Below are 15,000 nucleotides of genomic sequence, written 5' to 3' on the forward strand. Positions count from 1 at the left end.
GAGTGTGACTCGGTATTGTTATGTAAAGTTAGATTCTCTATCTTATGTTTAAGTTGCTTCTGGAACTCTGTAATATAGAGGGGTTCTTTAATTGCTTTGACACCAAATATAGTATTAATGTATCATAATATTTCGTAAATAGATGGCAAGTTGAGTTCCTTTCTCATGTTCATGCAAGAATCATGCAATGTTAACATTGATACCATGTTCTCTGCCAACAAGAGTCTTGAGTGGCTTCACCGTTCCCAGTCTTTTCTTAAGTTCGTAATGAGTTCTGTGTCGTTAACAGTTAACCCTGAGATACTTGTATGTGTGGCAGAGATCTAGCTCAATGTCATCTATATGAAGGTTTCTTAGGTAAGAATTCTTAGTAGAAAATAAATCCCGTAGATTTACAATGTTCCGTGGGATTGTCTCTATTCGTGGGATTGAGTCTGTTTGTGAGATTGTGTCTTTCGTGAGATTGTATCTTTTCGTGAAGTTGTGTTTTTTCGTGGGATTGAAATTTCTCGTGGGAATACATATTTTGGTGGGATTGTGTCTTCTCGTGGGATTGTCTTTGCGAGTGATTAGATCTTTTCGTGAACTTGTGTCTTTTGCGGGATTATGTCTTTTGGTGGGATTGTGTCTTTCGTGGGATTGTGTCTTTTGTGGGATTGTGTCTCTTCATGGGAGTGTGTCTTTTCGTGGGATTGTCTTGCGAGGGATTGTGTCTTTTCGAGGGACTGTCGTTATTTCGTGGAATTGTGTCTTTGATATAAACAGCAGCCCTGTCTCCTTATCTGCCATCGAGCATTTTGTAGTATGCTTTGTATCCTTGTATAGTCCCGAAGTATAGAGTGCCGTTGTGTGTTTGTATGTGTCCATATGGAATGCTTAATCAATGCCACTGATATTGTCCGTATAAGATTATGTTTATGTTTGAAGTTTGGGAATGTTCATTCTCAGACAACGCTTCGGCAAGGGAAATTAATGTCGTATTTGCGATATCATTTTTCGTGATATTAATATTATTATTGTCATGTCATTAAATAAAACTCTTGTAGCTTAACAGTTTCTTTCTATTCACCCAATTCAAAGGTATAACAAAGGTTTTACATCAAGGAAAACGAAATTGCAAATATTGCCAATCATCATTGCCAATTGATTCGCAAAAGACATCACGTTGTAAAAAGGAGGGAAACATGTATAAGAACATGCAAGGATAGGATCTTTTCTGTTGTTTTTCCCTGTCTCCTTTGCGTGTCCCTCTCATCAGCTGCATTCATCTAAGGGCGGCTGTGAGTAGCTCTGTGAAGGAAGACAAAAGCGCATCAGTATTAGACGAATGGTTTTCTAGGTTATTACAGAACATGTGATGTTAATTGCGCTGACTTAATAGAGAGTATTTCTATTTCTGCTTTCATTATCATAAACATTAATTTCATGATTATTATAACGGCAATCATCATGATCATTATTTTTAACTTGTTTACTTTGCATTCTTTATTTACGAAATATCAATAATGATAGTAAAAAGGATGCTATAGGCAACAACATTGCTAGTAATGCGAATGACAATAATCATCATGATAATAAAGATAATGAAAATGAAAATACTAAGAGGAACAATGATGATGACGATGGCAATAGAATCATAACAACAACATCAACGAGGACCATTTTTATAATAATACTTATGGTAACAATAAAAATGCTAATGATAAAATAATGATAATGATCATAATGGTTATGATGACAATGATAGTGACGACGGCTATGATCATGATTATTATGCAAAAGCATCATTATGATAATGGTGTGGACGACAATACTGATAAGGTTATCAAAGGGATAATGATGATAATGATATATAAATGCAGGGAAGATATGGATGCTAACAATAAACACACGAGCAAAGAAAAAGCTGAAGGCGAACCGAACCGAACCGCGGTCTCCTACCTCCATGGCGAACGCCTCCGGCTGGTAGTAATCGTAGACGAGGACGGACGCCGGCGCCGTCTGCTCCACTTCCACTTCGCGAATGGCGTCGAAGGACACGCAGATCTCCTCGTGCGAGAATTCCTCTATGTAGAAGGACACCTTGGGGCCGTCGACGTCGTAGCGCTTGACCTTCGAGTCCCTTGCCACGACCGCCTTCAGGTCGCTCTTCTCGGGGATGTAGCCGGACACAAGGCCCACCTCGATGACCGCCATGTTGGACTCGCCGTCGGGGAGGAGGTACTCAGCGCACACGTCGAGGCTCATCCGCTCGCAGCCCTTGCCGGGCACGTGGGCGGCTGAGACTCGTACGCCGAAGGAGTCCGTCGGGTCTGGGTTGATGATGTTGTAGCGAAGAACGGCCTAGGGTTGTGAGGACGGTGTCAGTAAGGTCCTTGCTGACACCGTCCTTGTTATTTTCGTTATATCATCACAATTACTGCACAAGGATGTTAGAACAAAGGCGATAATAATTGCCACACACATCAATTTGACTTGAGCTGTTTTCATGGCTGGACTAACATAAAAACACACAATAAATCTACCTCCCATTGCTGGCAATACGTACTTGAACTACAGTGCAGCCTTGACCCTTTACACTGATGTCGACCGGCGTGGGGACAGCTGGGAGTGTCACCAACTGCTGCAAGAGTTTGTTGTCTTCATTGACGGCGATGGAGTGCGAGAGATCCGTGGCTGTGACGGCAACTGCCACATCCAGAGGACCCTTACGTGTGAGGGTTTCATACACCGACAAGGCCTGCAGAGCCACTACGGTGTCCTGCCAAACCACTCAGCTCGTTATGTCTATTTCCAGATAGTTGCTAAGAAAATGATAAACATCAATGGCATTTTGTGTGAAACGAAAATATGAGTGAGCAGTTTACGAACCTGAGTGGAATAGAAACCTCCATAGCCATTCCTCTTGGTGGTGAGCCACTTGACTACTTTCCTCGCCTGCAGTGTATGCTCCTCGGGATTTTGGGCCATCATGGCCAATATGGCGTAGCCCGCTGTTTCCACGGCCAGTGCGTTACTCGTATCTACCACAAGTAAAACATTCAGCTTTGTGATGATGCCTCCAATGATGCGCTGTGGGTAATCTATACTGGATGATTAATATATACATGTTTACAGGGATTTAGGATATATGACTGTGTGTAAGAAGTACCTTTTGGCATATCCCAGTGCATAAGGTTTTCTTCTGTCACGGCCAAATCCAGTAGTTCCTGTAAGACTTGTTGTGAGCTAGAATCCTGGGCAAGAGCCAGAGCATAAGCCTTGAGAGCCAAGGTGTAGGGGTCATTTGAGGAGTCAGACGAGATGCACCTGATGCTATATGCAACAAGTGGAGCATCTATGGGAACTCCAGACTCGAGAAGAGAAATGACTACATATGCTGTCATTGGCACACGAGATTGCTTGCCAGCCAAACCGCCCTGTGGAAGGAATTACAATGCTTAATTCATCATCGTCTTATTTATCGTCTTTTCTAAAATGTACAAATTCAGTAATATATTTCGTTTGAAAATATGCCCAGAGTAATCCATACCTTGAGAGCTTTACTGAATACTTTCCCAACAGGAACCACACAACCATTCTCGTCGGTATTGGTTGAACTCAACCATGTTCTGGTTTCATTCAAACTGGACTCGTCCACCTATTGACAAAATAGTGTAATAGTGAATGACTGTGATGGTAACGGTGGTGATGGTAATGGTGATGATGATGAGGGTGATTATGATCATAATCAGGATTATTATATCGGAAATTAATGATAAAGCTGTGTGAGCGCATGTGCGTGTGTTTACAAGTGGGAGATATCGTATATAGACAAACAATGACAAATGAAGTGATCACTGCGGCAAAGAAGAGGACCGTATATAAGCATGACATTCCTTACATAGATGAATTCCTCTGCCTCGGCGAAGGACTTGAGAACAAAGGCAGTCAACCACGTAGAACCAGAGGCATCTGCAGTACCGAAGGCGCTGAAGGACCCGTTACGATGGCGGTACAGGAGCTCCCTCTGGTAGCCTACAAGGTTTTCAATATTTCGGTAAAAAATGATCTGGATTGCAATACATTTTCCCAAAATCTCATCTTCATTTCTTACGTATCGTGAGACAATGGTGAATCCTTTTATGAAATGCAGTTCTTATAACTTTTCTTCCTGGCCGACTAACCTGCCTTCATGTACTTTATGAGTCTCTCTGTGATCTCTGGCGTGTCTTGGTTGGTGCCCTTAAGATACTGAAGGATATAGATGTTTGGAGCGAAGTTGACCATGTTCTGTTCTCCACAGCCATAAGGCATACGGATGAGAGAACCTAGGTTCTGTAAGGAAGTGGAAGGCACTCTGATTATGAAATATTTCCCCGGTCCCGTTGATTTAAGATTCGTCTCGTTATTACAGAGAAAGAAGAAATCTCATATCAATAACAAGCCGATGAAAATGCGCATATATATTCTCGCAGAAAAAAATCCTAGAAGGTGAGGGAAAATGACCTCGAGTGAGAGAGAAAGCAGGTCGCCGCCTACAGCGACCCAGCCCCGATCCGAGCCCGGAACGACGTTTGGCCGGACCTCCATCTGCCACGTCTCCAGCGCGCCCTCGCCCTCGCTAAAGTCTGCAATGAAGTGGAAACTCTATCGTGTGTGTTTGTTGCATCGATTTTCGTGTTTCAGAGTTGCCTCTACTGTGTTCCTTCGGACGGAACAGCATTTGTGAGACTGTCAGCTGTAAGAATCGTGATGATCTCACCTTCGGCACAAATGTACTTGCTCCAAGTTTCCTCCTGCGGGAAGCCTTCAGCCTCAACCTTTATGGGTTTGATCAAGGCGTCACTGAAATAGGAACATGTGGAGTGTGTTATTACCCTGACTGAATTTAAGAAACTATATAAGACTTGAGGAATCATATTATATGACTACCGTGTTTAGCTCCTTCAATATGTGAAGAGTAAGGAGTAGTTTACAATTACTTTTTTATGGAAAATAGATAAACAATAGTAGTACAAGATCTCAATGATATATTTAGAAACTTTCTCTTAAATATTAATTATATTCTAAGAGATATTTCAAAGCTACCAAAAGATGATTAAAGAAAAAAAAACCCTAGCCTGACCTCTTCTCAACGCCATCTACAGGGTCGCATGTCCCGGGGTACGAGCCGTCCACAAAGGCTGACAAAGTGAGGTTAACGACTCCTAGTTCCCTTGCTGCAATCTTGATTATGTGAACTTCCTTATCGTTCCCTGCGAGACACGACTTCCTCTGATTGCTTGGTCCTTCCACAGTCGAGTCCTCTATGATCCTATACCCAGGACTTTCGTGCAAAGTAATAGAAATCTGCAAACAGAAGGAAGAGTTTTAGCGTTACATTTCGTAGCATGCCAGAGGGAGATCGTGTGAAGTCAACAAAAGCCTTTGCAATGTGCAATTCAGTAATAAGTAGTGAAAGTAAGAGCCAGACTTACAGGCAAAGACTGGTCGAGGTAGTTAAAGATGGAAATCTTGACAGGAAAAACTTCCCCGCGCTTGACAGAAGGTGGGAGTGTCAAGTCCAAGAAGAAGGGGGTGAAGGTGGTGATGGACGCCCGTTCCGAGAGTCCAACGCCCTTTTGGGGATGGGCGCACCAGGCCTTGCCGACCCACTCCGTGATCGTGTCCGGGAGATGGAGATTCTTTTGGACGACTCCGCTTGACCTGTCGGTGCAGGGTGGCAACTTTCTAAGAGTCAGAAGGGCAGGAGAAGCGAACGAAGGGAGGGAAGGAGAGAGACCAGGAGAAGGGAGGGAAGGAGAGAGACAAGGGGAAGGGAGGGAAGGAGAAAAACAAGGAGAAGGGAGGTAAGGAGAGAGACAAGGAAAAAGACAAGAAGGGAAGGAAGGAGAGAGACAAGGAGAAGGGAGGGAAAGAGAGAGACAAGGGGAAGGGAGGGAAGGAGAGAGACAAGGAGAAAGACAAGAAGGGAAGGAAGGAGAGAGACAAGGAGAAGGGAGGGAAGGAGAGAGACAAGAAGGGAGGGAAGGAGAGAGACAAGGGGAAGGGAGGGAAGGAGAGAGACAAGGAGAATGGAGGGAAGGAGAGATACAAGGGGAAGGAAGGGAGGGAGAGAGACAAGGGGAAGGGAGGGAAGGAGAGAGACAAGGGGAAGGGAGGGAAGGAGAGAGACAAGGAGAAGGGAGGGAAGGAGAGAGACAAGGAGAAGGGAGGGAAGGAGACAGACAAGGAGAAGGGAGAGAAGGAGACAGACAAGGAGAAGGGAGGGAAGGAGACAGACAAGGAGAAGGGAGGGAAGGAGACAGACAAGGAGAAGGGAGGGAAGGAGAGAGACAAGGAGAAGGGAGGGAAGGAGACAGACAAGGAGAAGGGAGGGAAGGAGAGAGACAAGGAAAAAGACAAGAAGGGAAGGAAGGAGAGAGACAAGGAGAAGGGAGGGAAGGAGAGAGACAAGGAGAAGGGAGGGAAGGAGAGAGACAAGGAGAAGGGAGGGAAGGAGAGAGACAAGGAAAAAGACAAGAAGGGAAGGAAGGAGAGAGACAAGGAGAAGGGAGGGAAGGAGAGAGACAAGGAGAAGGGAGGGAAGGAGAGAGACAAGGAGAAGGGAGGGAAGGAGACAGACAAGGAGAAGGGAGAGAAGGAGAGAGACAAGGAGAAGGGAGGGAAGGAGAGAGACGAGGAGAAGGGAAGGAAGGAGAGAGACAAGGAGAAGGGAGGGAAGGAGAGAGACAAGGAGAAGGGAAGGAAGGAGAGAGACAAGGAGAAGGGAGGGAAGGAGAGAGACAAGGAGAAGGGAGGGAAGGAGAGAGACAAGGAGAAGGGAAGGAAGGAGAGAGACAAGGAGAAGGGAAGGAAGGAGAGAGACAAGGAGAAGGGAGGGAAGGAGAGAGACAAGGAGAAGGGAAGGAAGGAGAGAGACAAGGAGAAGGGAGGGAAGGAGAGAGACAAGGAGAAGGGAGAGAAGGAGAGAGACGAGGAGAAGGGAGGGAAGGAGAGAAAGAAGGAGAAGGGAGGGAAGGAGAGAGACCAGGAGATGGGAGGGAAGGAGAGAGACAAGGAGAAGGGAAGGAAGGAGAGAGACAAGGAGAAGGGAGGGAAGGAGAGAAAGAAGGAGAAGGGAGGGAAGGAGAGAGACAAGGAGAAGGGAGGGAAGGAGAGAGACAAGGAGAAGGGAGGGAAGGAGAGAGACAAGAGGAAGGGAGGAATGGAGAGAGACAATGAGAAGGGAGGGAAGGAGAGAAAGAAGGAGAAGGGAGGGAAGGAGAGAGACAAGAGGAAGGGAGGAATGGAGAGAGACAAGGAGAAGGGAGGGAAGGAGAGAAAGAAGGTGAAGGGATGGAAAGAGAGAGACAAGAGGAAGGGAGGAATGGAGAGAGACAATGAGAATGGAGGGAAGGAGAGAAAGAAGGAGAAGGGAGGGAAGGAGAGAAAGAAGGAGAAGGGAGGGAAGGAGAGAGACAAGGAGAAGGGAGGGAAGGAGAGAGACAAGGAGAAGGGAGGGAAGGAGAGAAAGAAGGAGAAGGGAAGGAAGGAGAGAGACAAGGAGAAGGGAGGGAAGGAGAGAGACAAGGAGAAGGGAGGGAATGAGAGAGACAAGAGGAAGGGAGGAATGGAGAGAGACAATGAGAAGGGAGGGAAGGAGACAGACAAGGAGAAGGGAGAGAAGGAGAGAGACAAGGAGAAGGGAGGGAAGTAGAGAGACGAGGGGAAGGGAGGGAAAGAGGAACACAAGGAGAAGGGAGGGAAGGAGAGAGACAAGGAGAAGGGAGGGAATGAGAGAGACAAGAGGAAGGGAGGAATGGAGAGAGACAATGAGAAGGGAGGGAAGGAGACAGACAAGGAGAAGGGAGAGAAGGAGAGAGACAAGGAGAAGGGAGGGAAGGAGAGAGACAAGGAGAAGGGAGGGAAGGAGAGAGACAAGGAGAAGGGAGGGAAGGAGAGAGACAAGGAGAAGGGAGGGAAGGAGAGAGACAAGGAGAAGGGAGGGAAGGAGAGAGACAAGAAGTGAGGGAATGAGAGAGACAAGAGGAAGGGAGGAATGGAGAGAGACAATGAGAAGGGAGGGAAGGAAGGAGACAAGGAGAAGGGAGGGAAGAAGAAAGACAGGGAGAAAGAGGAGAAGGAAGGGAAGGAGAGACACAAGAGGAAGGGAGGAATGGAGAGAGACAAGGAGAAGGGAGAGAAGGAGAGAGACAAAGAGAAGGAAGGGAAGGAGAAAGACAAGGGGGAGTGAGGGAGGGTAAGAGACAAGGAGAAAGACAAGAAGGGAGAGAAGGAGAGAGACAAGGAGAAACAAAGAAAGAAAAGAGATAAGGAGAAGGGAGGGAAGGAGAGAGACAAGGAATAGGGAGGGAGGGAGAGAAACAAAGAAAAATGAGGGAAGGAGACAGATAAGGGGAAGGGTAGTAAGGAGAGAGGCAAGGAAAAAAAGAGGGAAGGAGAAAGAGAAGTAGAAAGAGGGGTAGGAGAGAGATAAGGAGAAGGGAGAGAAGGGAAGGGAGAAGGGAAGGAAAGAAAGAGACATTGAGAAGGGAGAGAGGGAGGGAGATAAGGAGAAATGAGGGAAGGAGGGAGACAAGGAGAAGGGAGGGAAGGAGAGAGACATGGAGAAGGGAGGGAAGGAGAGAGACAAGGAGAAGGGAGGGAAGGAGAGAGACAAGGAGAAGGGAAGGAAGGAGAGAGACAAGGAGAAGGGAGGGATGGAAAGAGACAAGGAGAAGGGAGGGATGGAAAGAGACAAGGAGAAGGGAGGGAAGGAGGGAGACAAGGAGAAAGGAAGGAAGATGAAAGAAGAAAGAAGGAGAGCGACAAGGAGAAAGGGAAGAAAAGTAGGAGAGAAAGGGAGAAAATGAAGGAAAGAGGAACCGGAAGATATGGAGGGAGAAAGAGATATGGACATAAGGAGTGAATGAAGAGAGGCAGGGAGAAACAGAGAGAGAGGGAGAAACAGAGATAGATAGATAGATAACATTCACACACATATACGCATAGATAAGTAATCAATAGATAGTTATAGACAGACTGACATAGATATTTAGATAAACTAAATGATAGATTAAAGAGGGAATTTGGCCGTCACATCATATGATGGTAAAGATAACATGCGAAGGAAACGTGAATCGGGGGTTGCTGTAATTACTCTTATTATTGTTGTTGTCGTTGTCATCATTATCATCGCTGTTATCATGATGTTGACATTATTATCAGTATCATTGCTGTTATTAGTGTTAGCAGTTATATATGTAACGCCTAACACGACCAAGGAAAGACTTACGGCACCGTGACCAGCTCCCACAACCAAGTCTCCGGGAATTTCTCTCTCACGGACCCGGAGTACTCCATTCTCCTGGTAAACTCGTAATCGAAGCTATCTAGCGCAATGTGACCTCTTTCTATGGAGGAAAAGGATGGGAAAGATACATTAATAATGTATGTCGAAATAATGGAATATGCATATATTGTACACGCTGGAAAATACAAAGAAAATGTATATGAATAATTATTTATACTTGGTGGTTGATTACAGAGTGGAATGCATCTGATTGATGGGCGGCTACATGGGAAGTTAGGCTATTATAGAGCGGGAGGGAGGAGGGCGGATCTATTGGCGGGGGTACAGTGGTAGGTTGGTGTTTTCATACTGGTGAACAGAGGACGTTTTGGTCTATGTGTTGATTGGTTGTATTTCTGCGGTTGTGGGTTGGGTTTTTTGTGTCTTCTCTGGTCTCAGAATATCTTTTGTGTGTGTGTGTGTTTGTGTCGGTGTGTGTTGTGTGAGTGTGTGTGTGTGTGAGGGGTGTGCTCGGTGTGGTCCGTGGTGTGGTGCTGTCGTGGTTGTGTGTGTTGGTGTGTGAGTGTGGGTGTCTGTCGTGTGTGCTGTGTGTGGTGTGTGTGTGTGCGTGGTGTGTGTGTGTATTGTCTTGTTATGTGTGTGTGGGGTGTGTGTAGTGTGTGTGTATGTGTGTGTGTGTGTGTGTTTGGGTGTGTGTGTGTGTGTTTTGTGTGGGTGTATGTGTGTGTGTGTGGGGGTGTGTGTGTGTCGGTGTGTGGGTGTGTGTGTGTGGTGTAGGTGGTGTGTGTGTGTGTGTGTGTGTGTGAGTGTGTGTGTGTGTGTGTGTGTGTGTGTGTGTGTATGTGTGTTTGAGTGTGGGTATTGGTGTGTGTGGGTTGGTGTGTGTGGGTGTGTGTGTGGTGTGTGGGTGTGTGTGAATGTATGGTGTGTTGGTGTGTGTGTGGCGTGTGTGGGGTCTGTGGTGTGTGTGTGTTGTGTCGTGTGTGTGTGTGTGTGTGGTTGTGTGCATGGTGTGGTGTGTGTGTGGGAGTCTGTGTGTGGTGTATATGGTGTGTGTGTGTGTCAGTGTGTGTGTGAGTGTGTGTGTGTGTGTCGTGTGTGTGTGTGTGTGTGTGTGTGTGTGATGTGTGTGGTCTATATATATATCATCTATATCTATGTATACTATCATCTATATAATATATATATATATGTGTGTGTGTCGTAGTGTGTGTGTGTGTGTGGTGTGTGTGTGTGGTGTGTGTGTGTGTGAGTGTGTGTGTAATCTCTATATTCTAACTATCTCTATATCTATATCTCTATCTCTAATATAACTATATCTATGATGGTGTGTGTGTGTGGGGGTGTGTGTGTGTCGGTGTGTGTGTGAGTGTGTGGGTGTTTGGGTGTGAAAAGGTGTGGGTGTGCGTTGTGTGTGGGGTGTTGGGGGTGGTCGTGTGTGTGGTGGTGTGTGGGAGTGTCGTTGTTGTGTGTGGTGTGTCGGTATGTGTGTCTGAGTGGGGTGTCCTGTGGGTGTGAGTAGTTTGTGGTGTGTGTGTGTGGTGTGTTTGAGTGTGTGAGTCGTGTGGTGTGTGGGGGTGTGTGTGTCGGTGAGTTGTGTGTCCGTGTTTGTGTGAGTGTTTGAGTGTGGAGTGTGTGTCGTGTGTGTGGTGTGTGGGTGAGTGTGGTATGAGATGTGTGGTAGTGGTGTGTGTGTTTTGTGTGTGTATTTGTGTGTGTGTTGTGTGGGGGTGTGTGTGTAGGTGTGTGTGTGTGTGAGGTGTGTGTGTGGTGTGTAGTGTTGTGTGTGTGTATGTGTGTGCTGTGTGGTGTGGGTGTTGTGTAGTTGGGTGTGTGTGTGAGTGTGTTGAGTGTGTGTGGTGTGTCTCGAGTGTGTCGTGTCGTGTTGTTAGTGGTTGTGTGTGGTCTGGAGTTGGTTTGACGAGTGTGTGGTGTGATTCTGTGTGTCTATGTTTGAATGGCTGTGTGCTATGGGTGTGGGTGTGTAGTGTTCTGTGTGTTTGTGTGTGTGATGTGTGTGTTGTGTGTGTCTGTGTGTTGTTGGGGGGGGGGGGGTTTTGGTGTGTGTGGTGTGTTTGTGTGTGTATGTATGTGTGTGGTAATGTGTGAGTTCGTGGTGGTGTGTGTGGTTGAGTTTGTGTGTGGGTGTGGTGTGGTGTGTGTGTATGAGAGTGTGGTGTCTGTGTGGGTGGGTGTGTCGTGTGTGGGGGTGTGTGTGTGTGTGTGTTGTGTGAGTGTGTGTGGTGTGTATGTGTTTGTGGTGTAGGTGTGTGTGGTGTGTGTGTGTGTTGAGTGGTGTGTGAGTGTGTGTGTCGTGGGGGGGGGGGGGGGGGGGGGGGGGGGGGCGGGGGGGTGGGGGGGGGGGCGGGGGGGCGGGGGTGTGTGTTGGGTTGTTTGAGAGTGTGTGTATGTCAGTGTGGTGTGTGTGTGTGTGTGAAGTGTGTATTGTGTGGGGATGTGTGTGTGTGTGTGTGGTGTGTCTTGTGTGTGTGTGTATATCGATATCCATCATCTACATCTATATATCTCCACTGTTTGTGTGTGTGTCGTGTGTGTTGTGTGTGAGTGTGTGAGTGTGTGTGTGTGTGTGGGTGTGGGTGTTTTGTGTTTGGGTGTGTGGGTGTGTGTGTGTGTCGTGAGGTGAGTGTGTGTGTGAGTGTGTGGTGTGTGTGTGTTTTGTGTGGGTGATGTCTGTGGTAGGGTGGATATCTGTGTGGTGTGTGTTTGTTTGTTTGTTTGTGTGTGTGTGTGTGTGTGTTTGTGTGAGTGGGTCATGGAGGGGTGGGTGTGTGTGTGAGTTGTGTGAGTGGTGTGCTGTGTGAGCTGTGTGTGGCGTGTGTGTGGTGTGTTCTTGGGATGTGGTGTGAGTGTAACGTGTGTGTGATTGTGTGTGTGTGTGTGTGTGTGTGTGTGTGTGAGTTAGAGAGTGTGTGTCTCGTGTGTATGTGTGTATATATCTCTGTCTGGCTTGTGTCGTGTGTGTGTGTGTGTGTGTGTGTGTGGTGTGTGGTGTGTGTGTGTGTAGTGTGTGTCGTGTGCTGTGTGTGTGAGAGTGGGTGTGTGGTGTGTCATGTGAGTGTGTGTGTGTTTTTGTGTGTGTTTTTGTGTGTGTGATGTGTGTGTTTGGGTGTACATGGGTGTGTGTGTATGTGAGGTGTGTGAGTGTGTGTGTTTTTGAGTTGTGTGGTGTGTGGGTGTGTGGGGAGTACTGGGTGTGTGTGTGGGTGAGTGTGTGTGTGTCGTGTGTGTCGTGTTTGTCGTGTGTGTGTGTGTTTGTGGGTGAGTGTGGGTGTCTGGGTGTGTGTCGTGTGAGTATTGTGTTTGTGTGTGTGTGTGTGTGTGGTGTCGTGTGTGTGGAGTGTAGTGTGTAGTGTGTGTGTCTGTGTGTATGTGTGTCTTATACTATGTATGGATTGTGACGTGTGTGTGTTAATCTCGTGTGTCGTGTGTGTGCTGTGTGGCGTGTGTGTGTGTTTATATATTATATATATATATAAATATATATAATATATATATATATATATATAATATGTATACATGTATAATATATATTATATATATATATGTATATATAGGTATATATAGATATATATAGGCATATATATGTATATATATGTATACATGTATATATTTATGTATATATATGTATATGTATATACATATATATACATGTATATATATATATATATATATACACACACATACATGCAATATATACATATATATACTATATATATATATATATATTATATATATATATATATATATATATACACATATATGAAAAAGATGGTAGAAGCAGTTATGCATTTTGGTATAGAAGTATAAATTTTAAATTTCCCTGACCTTGACTCGAACTTGGGTCCTCAGAGTGAGAATCCCAGCTACTAACCATTACACTACAAGACAAAAAAATATATATATATACATATACATATATATATATATATATATATATATATATATTTGTGTGTGTGTGTATGTATGTATAAATATACATATCAGTATATATATGTACATATATATATATATATATATATATATATATATCTGACTGGTCTAGATATATATATATATATATACATAGATGAATAATACACACACACACAAACACACATGATTATAAAATTATATATATATATATATATATATATATATATATATATATATATATATATATATATATATACATATACATGCACACACACACACACACACACACACACACACACACACACACACATATATATATATATATATATATATATATATATATATAGACACACACAGATAGACAGGTATATTGATGAATCGAGAAAGAAAGAGAGAGAGAGATAGAAAGAGATAGATAGAGAGAGAACATGTGGATGAGAAACTGAAAGATAGATAAACAAATAGAGAGATAGAGAATATGATACCTAAATACTTACGGAGAACATTCGGATGGCATCAGCGTAATATGTTTGGTAATAGACATAATACATAGCTATCATGCCATCTGGAAAAAAAAATCAGTTTAATCAGTGCAAAGACTCTAACTAAAAATTTCAAGTTGCAGTAAGATGGAAAGGATCACACATCCTTGGCCACATACTGCAAATTAATCTACTAAAAACAGTCCTTTAAACGTGTTAGTGCATGGCTACATATATATTTTCTTTCTTTCTTTCTTTTCATAAGATTTAATGCGAACAATTGCCATCATGATGAAAATAAAATTCAGTGAAGTCGAAGCTTTCAGTAATAACAATAACACACAAAGATGAGAATAAATTTTCATAATGAACGCTTTGAAGAGCAAGCAACCAAACATAATTTCAATCAAAAAGACATTTCAAAAAACCTTCAGGTGAATTTTCCTTCTTTGCAGCCAAAGCCTTTGCCTCGCAGTATTTCTGGTCATCCACCTGTGAACCGTATTTTTCAAGCTCATAGCCAGCCACGTAGTCGAAAAGGGTATCCAGGGTCAGCGGGTCAGCCTCACGGGACGCTAACTCTGTGCTCTTGTCGACAACGCCTGTTTTGGAAAAGATTCAGTTGGGGAGGAAAAGCGTTGAGGTGTTAGCCTTCGTTGGACTTAGGAAGGACTACCAAATGCATTTGGTTCTTGATTTGACTTTGAACTAACAGGAGTGAGGACGACATTTGAATATTGCTTCTCCTAACGAAATGTTCAAACACATAAAATAGCAATAATGAAATAACGTTCCTATGAAAGGAGAACATGAAAAGAGCATCAGAGATTCTCCCTGAAACAATAATCCTTATCCACCATCATATCCCTTTCATCCTAGCCATTGGCTTTGCAAGCAATGCATTCGCAAGAGCCATTTCATGACGACCAGAGCTGCTCTACCCCAAGAGTCAGAGACAAAACGAACCCAAAGAGCAGACGGCGTTGGGCTCGGCGACCAGTGTCAGCTTCGTCTCGCCGCCAGGCTCTCCCTGCGCGGCTGACCAGCTGAGGGCGCTGGCGTAGGGCAGACACTTGTCCACCTCCAGTTCTCTCGCGTCGGACACCACCTCGCCATCGTCTCGCGTGTACCAGACCAAGACCTGGTAGGAAAGGGCGGTTCGTTTGTCCATTACTGAGTTCTATCACTTTTATTGGAAACGTTGATGTACATAAGCAACAATACGAACGTACATGTAGAGATTGTTTTTAATCTCTCCTCTCTCTCTCTCTAACTCAATCTCTCTCTCCTCTATCTCTCGCTCTCTCA

The 15,000-nt window shown here is 44.7% G+C and overlaps 1 protein-coding gene across 1 annotated transcript in view; it reads right to left on the reverse strand.

The window, feature by feature from the left end:
* Positions 1 to 1,047: 1,047 nt before the first annotated feature.
* LOC122258622 (alpha-1-inhibitor 3-like) overlaps positions 1,048 to 15,000 on the reverse strand; it is a 23,845-nt gene continuing 9,892 nt past the window's right edge. The window contains exons 11-27 of the mRNA XM_086545179.1: positions 14,659 to 14,833; positions 14,121 to 14,294; positions 13,708 to 13,775; positions 9,627 to 9,672; positions 9,260 to 9,377; positions 5,460 to 5,688; positions 5,108 to 5,331; positions 4,745 to 4,827; positions 4,489 to 4,610; positions 4,167 to 4,317; positions 3,884 to 4,017; positions 3,533 to 3,640; positions 3,152 to 3,419; positions 2,872 to 3,023; positions 2,549 to 2,761; positions 1,942 to 2,343; positions 1,048 to 1,290 (exon numbers count right to left, since the gene is read on the reverse strand). Coding sequence (XP_086401305.1) covers positions 1,255 to 1,290; positions 1,942 to 2,343; positions 2,549 to 2,761; positions 2,872 to 3,023; positions 3,152 to 3,419; positions 3,533 to 3,640; positions 3,884 to 4,017; positions 4,167 to 4,317; positions 4,489 to 4,610; positions 4,745 to 4,827; positions 5,108 to 5,331; positions 5,460 to 5,688; positions 9,260 to 9,377; positions 9,627 to 9,672; positions 13,708 to 13,775; positions 14,121 to 14,294; positions 14,659 to 14,833 — 2,703 coding nt within the window. The 3' untranslated portion in view covers positions 1,048 to 1,254. The remainder of the gene's footprint in view (positions 1,291 to 1,941; positions 2,344 to 2,548; positions 2,762 to 2,871; positions 3,024 to 3,151; positions 3,420 to 3,532; positions 3,641 to 3,883; positions 4,018 to 4,166; positions 4,318 to 4,488; positions 4,611 to 4,744; positions 4,828 to 5,107; positions 5,332 to 5,459; positions 5,689 to 9,259; positions 9,378 to 9,626; positions 9,673 to 13,707; positions 13,776 to 14,120; positions 14,295 to 14,658; positions 14,834 to 15,000) is intronic.

Source organism: Penaeus japonicus, unplaced genomic scaffold (assembly GCF_977035675.1).
Source record: "Penaeus japonicus unplaced genomic scaffold, GWHDUDI00000001_assembly GWHDUDI00000001, whole genome shotgun sequence".
NCBI classification, from domain to species: domain Eukaryota; kingdom Metazoa; phylum Arthropoda; class Malacostraca; order Decapoda; family Penaeidae; genus Penaeus; species Penaeus japonicus.